General features: G+C 42.4%; 1 protein-coding gene and 1 long non-coding RNA gene across 5 annotated transcripts; both read right to left on the bottom strand.

Annotated features, from left to right (window-relative positions):
• Window positions 1-1,451: 1,451 nt before the first annotated feature.
• Window positions 1,452-3,957, bottom strand: LOC133500664 (uncharacterized). 2 transcript variants are annotated; one of them, XR_009795011.1, is made up of 4 exons: window positions 3,589-3,957; window positions 3,096-3,194; window positions 2,104-2,210; window positions 1,452-1,934 (listed from the first exon to the last, which is right to left on the bottom strand). It is a non-coding gene; the product is annotated as an uncharacterized LOC133500664 (long non-coding RNA). The 2 variants fall into 2 exon arrangements; XR_009795010.1 differs by having other exon boundaries at window positions 3,096-3,957.
• Window positions 3,958-4,340: 383 nt separating this feature from the next.
• LOC133501084 (dual specificity protein kinase CLK2-like) lies at window positions 4,341-14,383 on the bottom strand. 3 transcript variants are annotated; one of them, XM_061820527.1, is made up of 11 exons: window positions 14,043-14,383; window positions 13,543-13,633; window positions 13,411-13,477; window positions 13,207-13,323; window positions 11,423-11,589; window positions 9,830-9,924; window positions 7,673-7,802; window positions 7,528-7,610; window positions 7,376-7,455; window positions 7,139-7,229; window positions 4,341-7,053 (listed from the first exon to the last, which is right to left on the bottom strand). In XM_061820527.1, the coding sequence occupies exons 1-11, from the start codon at window positions 14,106-14,108 to the stop codon at window positions 6,841-6,843; spliced, it is 1,200 nt and encodes a 399-aa protein (XP_061676511.1). In that variant the 5' UTR covers window positions 14,109-14,383; the 3' UTR covers window positions 4,341-6,840. The 3 variants fall into 3 exon arrangements, with proteins under 3 accessions (XP_061676511.1, XP_061676513.1, XP_061676512.1); XM_061820528.1 differs by having other exon boundaries at window positions 6,881-7,078; XM_061820529.1 differs by lacking the exons at window positions 13,411-13,477; window positions 13,543-13,633; window positions 14,043-14,383 and having other exon boundaries at window positions 11,423-11,576; window positions 13,207-13,327.
• Between the last annotated feature and the right edge of the window lie 11 nt (window positions 14,384-14,394).

The raw sequence follows: 14,394 nt of genomic DNA, 5'->3' as shown, positions 1-14,394 counted from the left end.
GTGTATGGATGAATGTGGCTGGAAGTTTCGCGGTGGTGGTCGGAGGGGCCGCGGGCACAGAATAGCAGCCGCGCTTCCCTCAATGTGCCCCAGGGCAGCTGTGGCTAAACCAGTAGTTTACCACCACAAGGGTGTGACTGAGGAACGAGCAAATGAACAATTGTGCTCTGGTCTATCAACATCTATCAATGCCAAAAAAAAAGCAATATATAATTGTCATGTCATATCATTACCCAAGCCGCTTATCCTCACGGGGATTGTGGGAAAGCTGGAGCCAATCACAGGTAGCTTCGGGCGAAAGGCGGACTACTCCCTGAACTGGTTGGCAGTCAGTCGCGGGGCAGATATCGACACCATCACTGAGCGGGAATCGATCCCACGCTGCCTGCACCAAACGCAGGTGTGTGTACCACTACACCATCAGTGTTTTCCAAAATATAATTGGCATGCATTATTATTATTATTTGCCGTATTCCAAATAGCAGCATTTGTGGGGATTGATCCATTGTTTTTTAATTATTATTACTTATTATGACACCTGTTTATAGACTCAAAAGCTCAAATGTCGAACAGTTTTATACAATCCGGCGCCTTGCTGCAGTTTTATGGATATCTCCTGAGTGATACACAAACACACCTTGGCTAGTTGATATTTCCTCCTGAAGTGAACTCTCATAGCTGCTCTGTCCGCATTCTTCTGAGCATTCATGGCTTCACGCAACTTTCTGGAAGTGAACAAACATACTTAAAAATAAGCATAAGGCTCTGCGGACTGAGCTCTCTTCCTCTATGTCCGCTCTGGAGGATATCCTTCAAACACAACACACGCAAACGGATTTCTTTCATTCTTTCATTTGATACATACACACAGGGTCAGGTCACAGGGGCAACAGATTTAGCATGGAAGACCAGACTTCGCTCTCCCAAGCCACTTCATCCACCTCTTACGGGTGGATCGCAAGGAGCTCCGAAGCCAGCTGGGAGACAATCTCTCCAGGGTATCCTGGGTCGTCCCCGGGGTCCCCTCCCAGTGGGATGAGCCGGGAAGACCTCACGAGGGAGGCGTCCAGGAGGCATCCTAAAGAAATGCCCCAGCCACCTCATCTGGTTCCTCTCAACTCAATCATTGGCTCTAATCTGATCTCCTCCGGGATGACCGGGTTTCTCAGCCTGTCTCTAAGGGAGCGCCGGGACTCCTTGCAGAGGAAACTCATTTCACCCCCTTGTATCCAGGATCTTCTTCTTTCGGTCAGGTCGTGACCAGAGGTGAGGGTAGAAATGTAGATCAACTGGGGAATTGAGAGCTTCGCCATTTGGGTAACTACTATAGTCCAAAAAAAACTCTGCATCACTGCAGACATTGTACCGATCTGCCTGAACACCACTCTGGTTCTGATCGGTGGAGGGGCATTCTTCGCAATCACGCCCTGCCAGGTCTCACTGTCATTCTCCATCATCTCTAGCAGGTGCGCAATTAAGAGTCTCCAATTAATGCATGCTTTTGGGATATGGGCGGAAAGTGGAGGACATCACTGCCAGGCATGGGGAGAACATGCAAACTCCACACAGGTGAGATCACATTGGAACTTGTGCGCCAGATGTGCTAACCAGTCGCCTTTCTAGTCATTAATAATATTTCTAAGGTAAGCTAAAGAGTAAAGATGATGGAAACATCACTGGTGTGCTTGCACTTGCCTCTCCTTCTCCAAGTCAGCATGGTAGGAGCGAACCACCGATGGATATTTGGTGTTGACTGTCCGTCGATGAGGAGCCTTTGCTGACCTTCCGCAGCCTCCTTTTCCTGCACCAAGCCTAGTTCTGTGGTACCGACGTTTGGCACACAACTTCCTGTTGGTGATGCTGCTCACACAGCTGCTGAGCTTCCTGATGGGCACACGGAGAGACTTCTTCACTCTGGTCACAGACTCCATGATCTACAAACACAAGAAACATGCAGTCTTTTTGAAAATATTTTACGTGATTTGCTGTTTTTTTTGTTTTTTTTTCACATTTGAGTATGCCTGCTTTTGTAAAACTGGATCGCTGGCTTCATGACTACACAAGTAGCTAACAATTTCAGATGGTGAAAACAAAGAAAAGTACCTCATAGCCTGCTGCCCTAAAAGAGGGAATTGAAGGCTCTTCGAGTCCTGCGGTGATCCTGAATGTCTTTTGGTCTCTTTTCTTGTATGATAATCAACATAAAAGGCCTGAAATGATCATAAAGTCAAGACAGTTGTGTAATGTCTTTACACTTTCTACTTTTACAGTGCATGGCAAACTAGTAGCTTTAACTTTCTGTCCCTTCCATTTTGTCTGGGTAGACTTCAGTGACTCTTGCTAATTTCCATTGATTGTGCGGTATCTGTTGATCATGTCATTTACTTTTGAGTTCCTTCCAATTTGACAGCACTTCTGTCCTTGTTGCAGATTGAGAAGTTATTCTTCCTCCATCTTGGCCAAAAGTCACTGGTCAAATACTGTACTCATCACATTTGAAGTTTGATATCCTGCCTAACAAATTGACTGGGTTGGGGTAAAATAATTGACTTCATCATTGGAATGTGGTCCTGGATTTCATCTCTTCAGCGTCTCAATCCAAAGACACTTTATAGCTGCTGGTTCTTGTGCAGCGAGCTTGTTCATTACTTCTATCTTCCAACAGCTATATTCTTATTCTCTTTCTTGCTATTACAATTTGCTGAGACCCAAGCATTGCGATTTTAAAGCTTTTCAAGATAGAGTTGGAGCAGTCATTTGGTCGATTTTTGAGAGTCTATGGTGGCCATGAACTCAGCTAAATTCATTTTGTCATAATCAGCAGTTTAACAGATATTCCTCTGAAAAAGGGATCAAGTGCTTGCTTTAAGCTGTTTATTGCTTGTGAGACTAAACATAAAACCAAGCGAATTCAACATTATGAATTGAAAACAACCACTTAGTGTCGGTTTAGATAATTTTGTTTACCTTAGTGCAAAAAAAACAATGCAAAACACTACGGGCGGGATAACAAATAGCATCAGTTGTTGCAGTGTTGTAACCCTGTGAGCAACAGGTATTTGAACACAAACATTTGGCTAGACAACAATACTCACGGGCATGTATTCTTGATCCTCTGCGTGGAACAACTGGGGCTTACTTAGACTTGATCACGTCCATAGATATCTGTACAGCATTTGTATTTTGCGCTGCTCCTAGGTGGCCAAGACATGGATACCAGAAGAAACAACACAATATCCATTGAATTGAAGCATGAAATACAGCCATTGGATTTCCTTACATTTGATTATGTCTGTATGTTTTTAAAATGTATTTTTTCCCCACATTTGTGTTACTGTTTTCCCCATTTTCCATTTATTTTAAGAGAAAAAGATGATTTTCGATACAAGTGTTTTGAGTCACAAGTATGCTCATAAAACAAATCAAGTTTCTCAAGGCAGCACTGAATTGAGTAAAAAAATGTTTGCTTGAATTTTTCAGTCTTGATGGAGGCCTGGCCTCTACTCCTAATAGCTTTTAATAATCTCTTACTTTTTCACCCCTTTATGTGACCATTGGAAAAGTGTGATATGAATTGATCTAACTTACTTATTTACACTTGTTGATGGCGGCTTCTCTGCGCTTCTCTGCTTCAGTCATGTTGCGTGGATGTAGGATGTAAAAGGTCACACCAGGCCGTAATAAGTCAGATGGAAACCTGGACAAAAACACTGTTCACTTACGCACAAACGCGCATACAGTAATGAATGTAGAGGCTAGTGTGCAGGCAGTGAAAGATGAAATGAATCTCAACGACAAACATGCTCAGTCTTACGAATGGATTCGGGGAGGTGGTCAGAGTTGTTAAACGCTCACAGCATAAGTCCTGATCTGAACAGACGGGCTCCACGCCCCCCTGTCAAAGTATTCTCAATAAAACAAGGATCAAAAATGAAAATGCTCCTGTGTTTTCTCGCTGCCTTCTTTGTTTTCTATCCTGCAAGAAGACCCTTCTTCCCTCCTGCACAGATTAGCACTTAATGAGGGAGATCTTGTTAGCTACGGCAGCTGAAGAACACCCCCCCCCCCAAACCACTCACGTGCTCAAATGCCAGGCTTAAAAGACACAAACGGATGATGTCACCTAGAGTGACACACACTGGCCTGACATCTGCCCATGGCCTTGTTAAGCATTTGCTTGGCACTACTCAGAGGACTGCTTGAGGTAGGAGAGGGGGAAAAAAAAGATATTGAATACAGAGAAATATATCATGTAATTTGTAATTTGATTAATCCACTTTCAGTCCGGTGAGCCTGTTCATGTTCCACACATATTACAGAAATACAACTTGACAACATGCAAGGTTTAAACAGTTTGTGTTTATATAGATCACATTTGTAGAACAAAACTGTCAGAATACAACAGCCATGAAGAAAACATAATAAGGCTTCAAACCATCATGTCATCAAGTCGTTATCGCAGCGTACATAAACATTAAACTAACTTGTCTTTTGGGCTTGGTCATGTGACATTCTCCATGTTGCGCAATAAAATGTATTGCATATGAAAACAAAAAGCTTAAAAATTTTTAAACAGTTAAATGTACATATAATAATGACACTTAGGTTAAATACAACTGAACTGTAGACGGAAACTGTAGTTGACTAAGAAAAAAAAAAGGCTGAATCGTGTCATGCCGATTAGTCTAATGATGAGTACACTGCACGTTCTGTGCGTATGAAAGTGTAACCACAGCTTTCCACGCGAGTGCACAAAAAAGAGCTACTTAAAGGATTCTCCTGTGGATCAGCGTCCAACACGTGCCCGCACAGCGTTCATAAGCAAGCGTATGACACACACGCACTCCAGCTAAATGTGTGAGAAAATGGATGTGAGGAGGCCACCAAGTGAGGATTCCAAAATACTGTAATCAGGCTAACTGATGTCAGCTCCTTAAGGTGACTTAGCGTGACCTAACCCGCCGGGACGAGTGAGCGATTGCGCACGTGCTGACCGTGGAGAGCATGACACAGCAAAGTACACATTACAGGCACGTGTGCTAATCATCTTATAATACAATGTTGTCATACACCATATGAGCATTTAATGTTTTCTTATTTATAGTATTTATTCTTATAACATACATATAGAGCATATATTCATTCAACCTAAAATAAATAAATAATAAATAAATGACTGGATAGATAAATAAATCAATAAATAAAACAAACTGTTTCAGTTGAGATGTCATTTCAACAAACAGTGGTAGCTTGAGATATGAGTGATTAAAAAAAATTGTCTAAACATTCCAGTCAATGTATCTCTGTATCTATTTTGCTACTTGGTGGAACCTCTCAGCATTACAGACGAGGTCAAATGGATATAGTCATGATGTTGCTATGATTATGGCAATTCTCGATGTTTGGCAGGCCGCATCGAGATGGTCAACGGGCTAGTTGTGGCCCATAGGCCGGAGTTTGCTCACCCGATTTGGACTCATATTCTCAAATACGGTCTAGTCTTCAATTAACCCAATGACCTTGTTGGGAATGTGGGATGGAGGCAGAGTCCACGCAAGCACAGACCGAAACTCTGTGCAAACTCAAAACATTCATACTCTGAACCTGATGACTGTGCCACCCTCAATTGAATGCATTCACATTAAACCTGCTAATCGTGTTCCCGGGAAAAGACGAGAACCGGATCAGCATACCAGCCACCCACTCATTAAAACTCAGACCGACCAAGGTTGGAGGCAAGAACACACATTGGCGGCCTTCACTGTGCTGTCTGCACTCCATCAAGATGCCAAAGTCAATGGCAGCGAGGTGAGCAATCAGTATCCGTGTGTGTATATACAGTATAGTATGTGTGTATCCCCCCCCCAAAAAAAAAAAAAAAAAAAAACAGCAGTGTTGACTCATGGAAAAAAAAAATATCCAACCATCCATTTTCTTAGCCACTTATCCTCACAAGGGGAGTGCTGGAGTCTATCCCAGCTGTCAATGGGCAAGAGGCGGGGTACACCTGAACTGGTTGCCAGTCAATCGGAGGGCACATAGAGACAAACAGCCACCCTCACAATCACACCTAGGGGCAATTTAGAGTGTCCAATTAATGTTGCATGTTTTTGGGATGTGGGAGGAAACCGGAGAAACGGGTAGGAAACCCACATAGGCACGGGGAGAACGTGCAAATTCGAGAAAGGCAGGGCTGGGATTTGAACCCCGGTCCTCAGAACTGTGAGGCCAACGCTTTACCAGCTGAGCCACCGTGACTCCAAGAAAAAAACAGAGTTCAATACAAAACACATTGAAGGGGAGGCAAGCGCCTACAAATTCAAGAAAACAACATTACATCTCAAAGTCAAACAACAACGTATTAAACAACACGGATGTGTGCAGTACGTGGAAAATATTGCTCCGAGGGTATTCTTTTACTGGTGGTCATGTTTGCCCAATCCCTTGCTTTTGCTTTTATGAACACATAATAATCATTTGAAAACTAAACACAAATTGTTTTAGGAGGAATTAAGCAGGAACCCAGGGTCTCCCTTTGTCATATTTTGCGCTTCATAATGCACCAAACCTTTTCATAGCAGGCCAGTCTAGTCATCGCACTTTAGTCATGGTACTACTACGATGAGTTGAACGCCGACATGGTTCGAGTTTCCACTGCATGCCGCATAACGAACACAGGACCTACTCCATAAATAGCAGGACATCATGGCATAACCACATAACAGTGTCCTGTGTCTTTCCTATTGTTTCCAGAAAAGTCCCTTCTGGTCAACCAGTTAACAGACTGCAGTGTTTCACGTTATAGTTTCAGTGTACCACTGTGTTTAGTATTCCATAATATTACCAGTGAACATCTTTGTTCCCAAGGCAGGAACCATGGTCCCATAATGCAGCGATTTCTGACTGACCCCGAGCGGACTGTTGGGGTTCTAGAAAGAAAGGATGCTTCAGGGCGGAGGAAAGTGAGATGCGTTTGGAGGGCTCGTACTCCATCATCCTGTCCACAAGGTCAAAAAACAGTTGGTGTTCTCTTCCCTGTGACAACAGGTACTTCTGGAAAAGAAAAAAAAACAAACATCTCGAGTTATGTTTAGTCTTCAGTTCTTGCTGGAGGTTGCAAGGTTGGTAGTAAGCTCACCCGGAGAGGTTTGCACTTGGCTTTGACATAGCGTCCAGATTTGGAGCGCTCGTTCCAGTTAAGGTGGCCGCAGTAGAAATAGTTCTGCTTTCTGAAGAGAAGAATTTGTCTAGTTTGTGTACTACTCAACTACAGGCATGTATTGTGTTTTTGTGGATGATGCACAAAGAGACACATGTAATAACTACGTATTAGAACACAGGAATTTGAGGATATCTGCGTGATATCGGTTGTTACCTGCTCCTTTGAACCATTCTCTGAGGAATCGGTCCATGGATTTGCTCCATCATAGCAAGATGCTCCTTATTGTCATGTGTCTGCAAAACCGGATGTCACGTCAAGTTCGTCTGCTCTCTATTTGCAGTCATGCAGAGCAATACGTGAAAGACCTGGTACAGCGTGAATCCTTTATAATATTCAAACAGGATGCAGCCGATACTCCACACATCGCAAGGGTGAGTCCAACCCAACTCTGCAGCACACAGAATAGACCGTCAGAACACGGCCGCCGGCCGGTGGTAGAACTTGTCTTACCGAGTATGACCTCAGGGGCTCGGTAGTGACGTGTGGAGATAACCGTCGAGTGGTGTTCGAGGTCAAATGTAGCGCTACCAAAATCAACAACGCGCACGGTGGTGTCGTTGACTCGCCTCTCGTTGCACTTCTGCAAGGACGACAGACGCAACAAGTGAGACCAGTCCAAACGTTACAAATAACGGGCATGGAGTCTTTGATGCACTAAAACCAGTCCAGCACTTGGAGATCCATCTAAAAAGACAAGCCCAAGAAAGCTTAAGTGGTTTGCATGATGAGTTCCTGTTTTTGTATGTTGTCTCTCCTTATGTGTCAAATGTTCTAATTACCTTTCCATCATTGCTTTACTTTGGAAATTGTTCATCGTGGTGTTGCTACGTGTTGATGAATATTCTTAGGGTCTCATGTTTGTACTCAATTTCCTCAAGCTCAAGTGTCCAATGCTGTTCATTCTTCCAGTTTTCCTAGTTAAAAGTGTTTATTATAATGATGGTATTGAATATATATTGGCAAAACGTATATTGCTAATGTTCCAGTGTACCAACTGTTGTAACAGTGTTAAACTGTTATATTCCTGGTTCTTCTGTATTCCAGTAGAACTTATGCTCCAGTTCCCCCCCAAGTTAGAAGTATTTGGCACCTACGATTGTCTGCCAAATGCACAAAACTCCCACACAGTTTATTTTGTGCGTTCTATGTCGACCATATGCAAATACTTTAATTTTGCAATATAATTTATCAAACTTGAGAGGAAATATGATGCCCAATTTTCTATTTTTTAATAAAACGTATGAAAGGCAGGTACAAACGTCACTGCTCTGAATGACCGTGACGAAGAGATACAGACAAAAAAAGCGGACACGGTTAAAATAGATCTTTTGCAGCATACTGGGACAATTGTCTTAGTTCTGTCGTCGACAAGGGAAGATTTTGTGGTGTGCTTGATCAAGTAGTAAATGTAATATGAAGTAGGATGGCCACTAGAGATGTTTTACATAAAAAAAAAAAAAAAAAAAACAAAACTACAGCTTTCATGGGGTTACAGACGAACCCCCAAATTACGGGAGTGATCGATTCATTATCTTTATGTAGTAAAGCAATTGTTTCTCTTTCACTAAGACGTTGAGTTCCATCATTTCAAAATTCATTTCTATGCTTGCAGCACACTCCCAAATATTCCACGGTGAAAAGGTGCACACCGCTCTTTTAAGTATGGCCAACTCAAGCCAAAGTTTTACAATTGTTGCCAATAGAATCCAAAATCAGTTAAGTGCAATTAAGTGCGTACACACGCAATTAAAAAAAAAAAAAAAAAGATCATGACTACTTGTTTTATAAAAGATACATACAGTACATAGCTCCACTGTGATCTATAAATTGCACATATAAAAAACACATTTCAGATTGTGCAGATCATTTTAAATGAGATTTGCAACAAGATACATGTAAATGTTTTCTCCCCCAAAAAAAGAATTCTCATTATTTCAAGCTTTTGGGCAATTACTGTTCTGGTCTGACCCACTTGACATCCAGTTGGGGTGACTGTGGCCTGCAACCGAAAATGAGTTTGACTCCCCAGGTTTTAATGACATAATAGCATATAACAAAAAGAAAAAACATTCTCTTTTTTTTCCTGGTTGTGCTAACATGACCCAGTTGTAATTAAGTTTCAGTAATCCAAGTATATCTAGATGACTCTAGAATTGAAGCTGTCCTAGTGATGGACTTTTTTTGTTTTTGGACTCCATATTTTTGACTCCAGTATTTAGATTTTAACTATACAATAACAGATCAAAAGTAAAAGAAGGGCTGCTTCTCGGAATTATTGACTACAGTACTAGTGACATTACTTTTTAAAATTTGGTTTGTACACAAGGCAGTTATTATTATTTCTATAACACTTCCTAATATGCATATTACTTTGTAAATGTCTTCCAAATCCCAGACTTTTTTTTTTTTCTACAACAAGGTCAACAAACACAACCCACAGCGTTGCTGGGATAAACATATTTCTATAAATACTCATCAAGTGGGTGATGCTGAGTCTGAAGAGAGCTGCATTCGACTGTGCAACAATCAAGAAAATATACACACACACACACATAATTTTTAAACTTGGCATTTTCTATTCACAGCCTGTGCATCTTTGTTTCTAACCTTGTCAGTATTGTATATGACAGAGTAGTCAGAGTTGACAAAAAGGATGTTTTCTGGCTTCAGGTCGGTGTGAGTCAGCCTGTTGTCATGGAGAACTGCAGTGGAAAGGGAGGAAGGGAGGGAGGGTGCAGAAGGTAAGGATTAGAGGAGGGGGGTGTTCAAAAGGAAGTCATCGCCCTCTTCTGGTTGACACTTTTGTTGATGTAAATTTTACAAAAGTTGATTATGTCCATCGGAAAGCCTATTGTTTCTTTAATAATTTAATAATTCTTTATATCATTGTCTTTTTGGCCTGTCGTCTACCATCTGACAAAACAACACACGAGAAAACATTTTAATCCATTATCACCATTCAAATGAATCCCTTGGCTAATTCTGCTAACTCAGTGACTTGGCCACCACAGCCACCAATTCAAACGAATCCCTAATTCCATGGGTATGATTCCGAAATAACTACAAACACAAATGTCAGGGATTAACTACTTTTCTTAACTGAGTCATATAGTAATTTGCATCTTAACTATTATTATCGCCTTGGTTTAGTGCTAACTAAGATAGCCGATTTGCTATCCCAGGTGGGCTGATTTGTCATTAAAAAAGACATTCGCCCATTCCCGGGGCCACATATTAGTAGATTTTGCTTCCAGTTTTTATTTTTTCATAATGTATTGTATTTTCACGATCATAAGGTGCACTTAAAAGTCTTTAATTTTGTCCTGAATAAACAGGGCGTCTTATAATGTGCCTCATGGGAAGGCCTGTAATGGAATTGAGGAGGTCCTTGAAGTATTCTCCCCACCGACTCACAACATCCCGAGTTGAGGTCAGCAGCAAACCGTCCCCACTATACACAGCGTTGATGGTGCACTGCTTCCCCCTCCTGAGACGCCATAGGGTGGACCAGAATTTCCTCAAAGCCATCTGGACGTCTTTGTCCATCGGCTCACCAGACTCCTCCCAAGCCCGAGATTTGCTTCAGCGACCACCAAAGCTGCATTCCGCTTGGCCAGCCGGGACCCACCAGCTGCCGCAGAACTCTCACAGGCCAAAAATGATCGATAGGACTCCTTCTTCAGCTTGACAGCATCCCTCACCATTGGTCTCCACATGGTCCACTCGGACTCAAACTCCCCCAGAACATGAGCAAAGTTCTTTGGAGGTGGGAGTTGAAACTCTTTCGGACAGTGGATCCTGCCAGAAGTTCCCAGGAGACCCTCACGATACGTTTGGGCCTGCCACGTCAGACCAGCATCTTCTCCCAGCATCAGAGCCAACTCACCAACAGGTGGTGATCAGTGGACATCTCCGCCCCTGTCTTCACCCGACTGTCCAAGACATGCGGACTTGACCGTGTCACAGACAGGCCAAATAAAACAACTAGCAACCACCCAACTTAATTTAAGTTCATATCGAACACACTTATAACCTCGTATCATCCTCAAGAGTTTAGCTTTCTTTTCTCCCTCATCACAGCTTGTTTTTTTTCCAGCTCCATGCTGTAATCCTCTTACTGACATCAGACACGTTTATCCACGAGCAAGTAAGGAATAAAAATAAAGTGGCTACGCCTCTTGCAATGTGCACTGAACTCACAGCTGACGGCGCGGCAAATCTGCTGAGCCATGTGTCGGATGTGGTGGATCGGGTAAGGCAGAAAGTTGTTGCCTTTCTGGAAATCGAAGGTGCTGAGGGACAACAGCTCGAAGGAGATGCAGATGTGCCCGTAGTAGTTGAACCAGTCCAGCATCTGCACACAGTGGCTGATTTGGGGATTAAAAAAAAAAAAAAAAAAAAAAGACATTTAGAGAACCAAAGTATCTCACAACGTCGTTCGGATTTATTCACTCAACTGCAGGAAGTAGCTGGGGTCAATTAAGAGTTTAAGTGTTGGAGAGAGGTCAGTCATGTGTGGACACATAGACAAGCATTCTGATACCATATTCAGAGCTATGAAAAATGAAGAGTCTACAGCACAGGTGTCAAACTCAAGGCCCAGGGGCCAGATTCGGCCCGCCACATGATTTTATGTGGCCCACGAAGGCAAATCATGTGTATCAACTTCCATGATTTTTGTTAAAATCTGGACCAAAATTTCAAATTGCCATATCATAAATGATTACATTCCAATATTGCAAGCATTTTTGTGTGACCAAACATCAACAATAGTTGAAAAACCCATTACCCTTGATTTCTGATTCCAAAACTAGTTGATAAATATCATGTGTAAATATGATGGGTCACTTAAAGATTTTCATGGTTTCAGTCATAATGGCCCTCTGACAGAAACCGTAACTACAATGTGGCCCGCGATAGAAATGAGTTTGAAACCGCTGGTCTACAGTTAAACTAACTTGTGTTTTTGTATTGTGTCATATAATCAAGCTTTTGTGTGAAAATGAACTAAAAGGATTTTTATTAGCCACGGTTAGTTCATAAATAAATAGGTGGGGGGGGCGGATTACATTTGTACACGGGACCAGGTTGCTTTGAATAGTTTTTATGCCATAATAAATCACAACACCATTGAAAACCATATATTTGTATGATGATCTGCAACATTGGAGTGGAGAAATTTTGCAACAATGCAAGAATTTGAGAAGGGGGCTAATACCTTTTCATGGTACTGTAATACATACCCATACCGTTGAAATATTAAGCAAGGTGAGTGTACCACTACATCATCATAGGATTTTAAGTGCTATCCTATTCTGGACCTTTTGCAGCTATAAGAGCTTCAACTCTTGTGGGAATGCTTTCAACAAGGAGTAGGAGCAAGTTCATGGAAATTTTTGCCAATGACGAATATGCCTGGCTCACTGTCCACTCTAACCCAAAGGTGCTCTTTCAGGCAGGACTTTGTGCAGACCAGTCACGTTCATCCAAACCAAAGTCTGTCATCAATGTTTTTATGGACCTTGCTTTGTGCAAAAGTGTGAAGACATGGTGGAGCAGGAAGGGGTCATCCCCAAACTGAGTGTCAAATATCTCTTACTATGTTGAAGCCTTCAAAGTTGCTTTCACTGGCGCTAAAGGGTCTCATATTTTGGAGTTTTGCGCCAACAGTTTGGAGGTGGCTCCTTCCTGTTCCAACAAGTCTGTACATTAGTGCACAAATCAAACTTCATAAAGGTTGAGAGAATTGGATGGTGAGTGAATATCAGCACTGTAAAATCCAGTTAAACAAATGCCACATCGGCGCTGAAGGTGGGGAGTGTTAAAAATCCGAGGCATCCATTGGCGGTGGGGCATTTCTTCAACGGGACGATGCAGTTGGCTAATAATTTAGGTATGACATACATTAGAGAAGATGCCACCTATTTGATATTAGCTAAATGAAAAATGTGATTAAAAAATGGACAAAATGACAAACTACTCACTACAGTTTCTGCTTATCTTTCTGGCTAATTTTTTCCAGCACGTTGATCTCCAGCTTGGCTGCTTCTCTGTACTTCTTCTTGTTCTTAATGATCTTCAGAGCTACTTGACGGCCATTTCTGCGCGTTAAAAGAAAAATCAGTAGTCATCATCACACTTGTTCAATTCTACCTGAGCTTTCATGACCAGATGATCGGTCTTTTTACCTGCTGTTGTCCAAACATTGCACCACCTTCCCAAAGGTCCCTTCGCCTAATGTGTCCAGGATCTCATCTGCGAGAGGACCTGAATTATTATTAACGCAGTTTCTGAGAAGGCAACACTAAACTGTTACCTACAACGGTCCTCGAGGATGTCCCCGTTTTTGTAGACCAGGTGGCCATTCTCTGCGTCCCTGTCACTCTCGACTGTTGCTTCGGCATTTCCTCGCTGGAAACAGAACAAAAAAGGCAAACTGCTGAAATTGTCAGTGTAGAAATGGGCACAAGGATATTGGAAATGAGGCACGGATAGCAGATGAACACATTAGTACAAACTTGTCCCTAGTTTTGAGTTTCAAGGAGTAAAAAGTGTTTTAAAGAGAGTCAGGTTTGTACATCAAGTGTGACCTCAGCTTGTTTACAAAGGTTAATAACACCTGACATCTGACCTCATGGGTTAGTTAGTCAGGGCTCTATTTCAATCTACATTCTCTGACTGTTATTAATATCAAAAGCCTCAGCGTGTGCACAGCAGCCGGTTATACTACAACTACTGTGTAGGCGCAGGCTCAGGGTGAAATAATGCATGGGTATCGTTTTAGGTCAAGCCCACGTTGCATGCACAGAGGGATACTCACTGACAAGCAGAGGCAAAGGCAGTCCAGAAAGGTTTTGTACACATAGTGGAGCTCTGTCTTCCCCATTGTGCACAGCACCAGTGAAGGGAGGATCGAGGATGAAAAGCAGATCCCCAGGAGTTGGGGAGGGAAAACTGGGATAAAAAGTGACCTGCAGTGGTGTCTGATCAAATCCAAAGTGAAGGAGACAAAATCAGAGGAGGGTAAAGAACAATAACACAATAAACCAAGAAGGCGACTGGAAGGGCAAAAGTGAGATGAGGAGACGGGCCGGAGCTGAGACTAATAATAAACTACAAAGTGGCAACCCCCTCTAAGAGTGGCGGAAGAATCAAGATGTGGTCAAGGGGGA

Source organism: Syngnathoides biaculeatus, chromosome 5 (genome assembly GCF_019802595.1).
Source record: "Syngnathoides biaculeatus isolate LvHL_M chromosome 5, ASM1980259v1, whole genome shotgun sequence".
Taxonomy (NCBI): Eukaryota; Metazoa; Chordata; class Actinopteri; order Syngnathiformes; family Syngnathidae; genus Syngnathoides; species Syngnathoides biaculeatus.
Note: the sequence above shows the minus strand (reverse complement) of the source record. Positions and strands in the feature narration are given on the sequence as shown.

Excerpts from the sequence above, each read along its gene's own strand:
- LOC133501084 (XM_061820527.1), bottom strand. The coding sequence starts at position 14,108 with ATGGGGAAGACAGAGCTCCACTATGTGTACAAAACCTTTCTGGACTGC. Across the intron at positions 13,478-13,542 it reads GGACATCCTCGAGGACCGTT|ATGAGATCCTGGACACATTA; the intron begins GTAGGTAACAGT and ends GTCCTCTCGCAG. Across the intron at positions 7,054-7,138 it reads CCAAGTGCAAACCTCTCCGG|AAGTACCTGTTGTCACAGGG; the intron begins GTGAGCTTACTA and ends TTTCTTTTCCAG.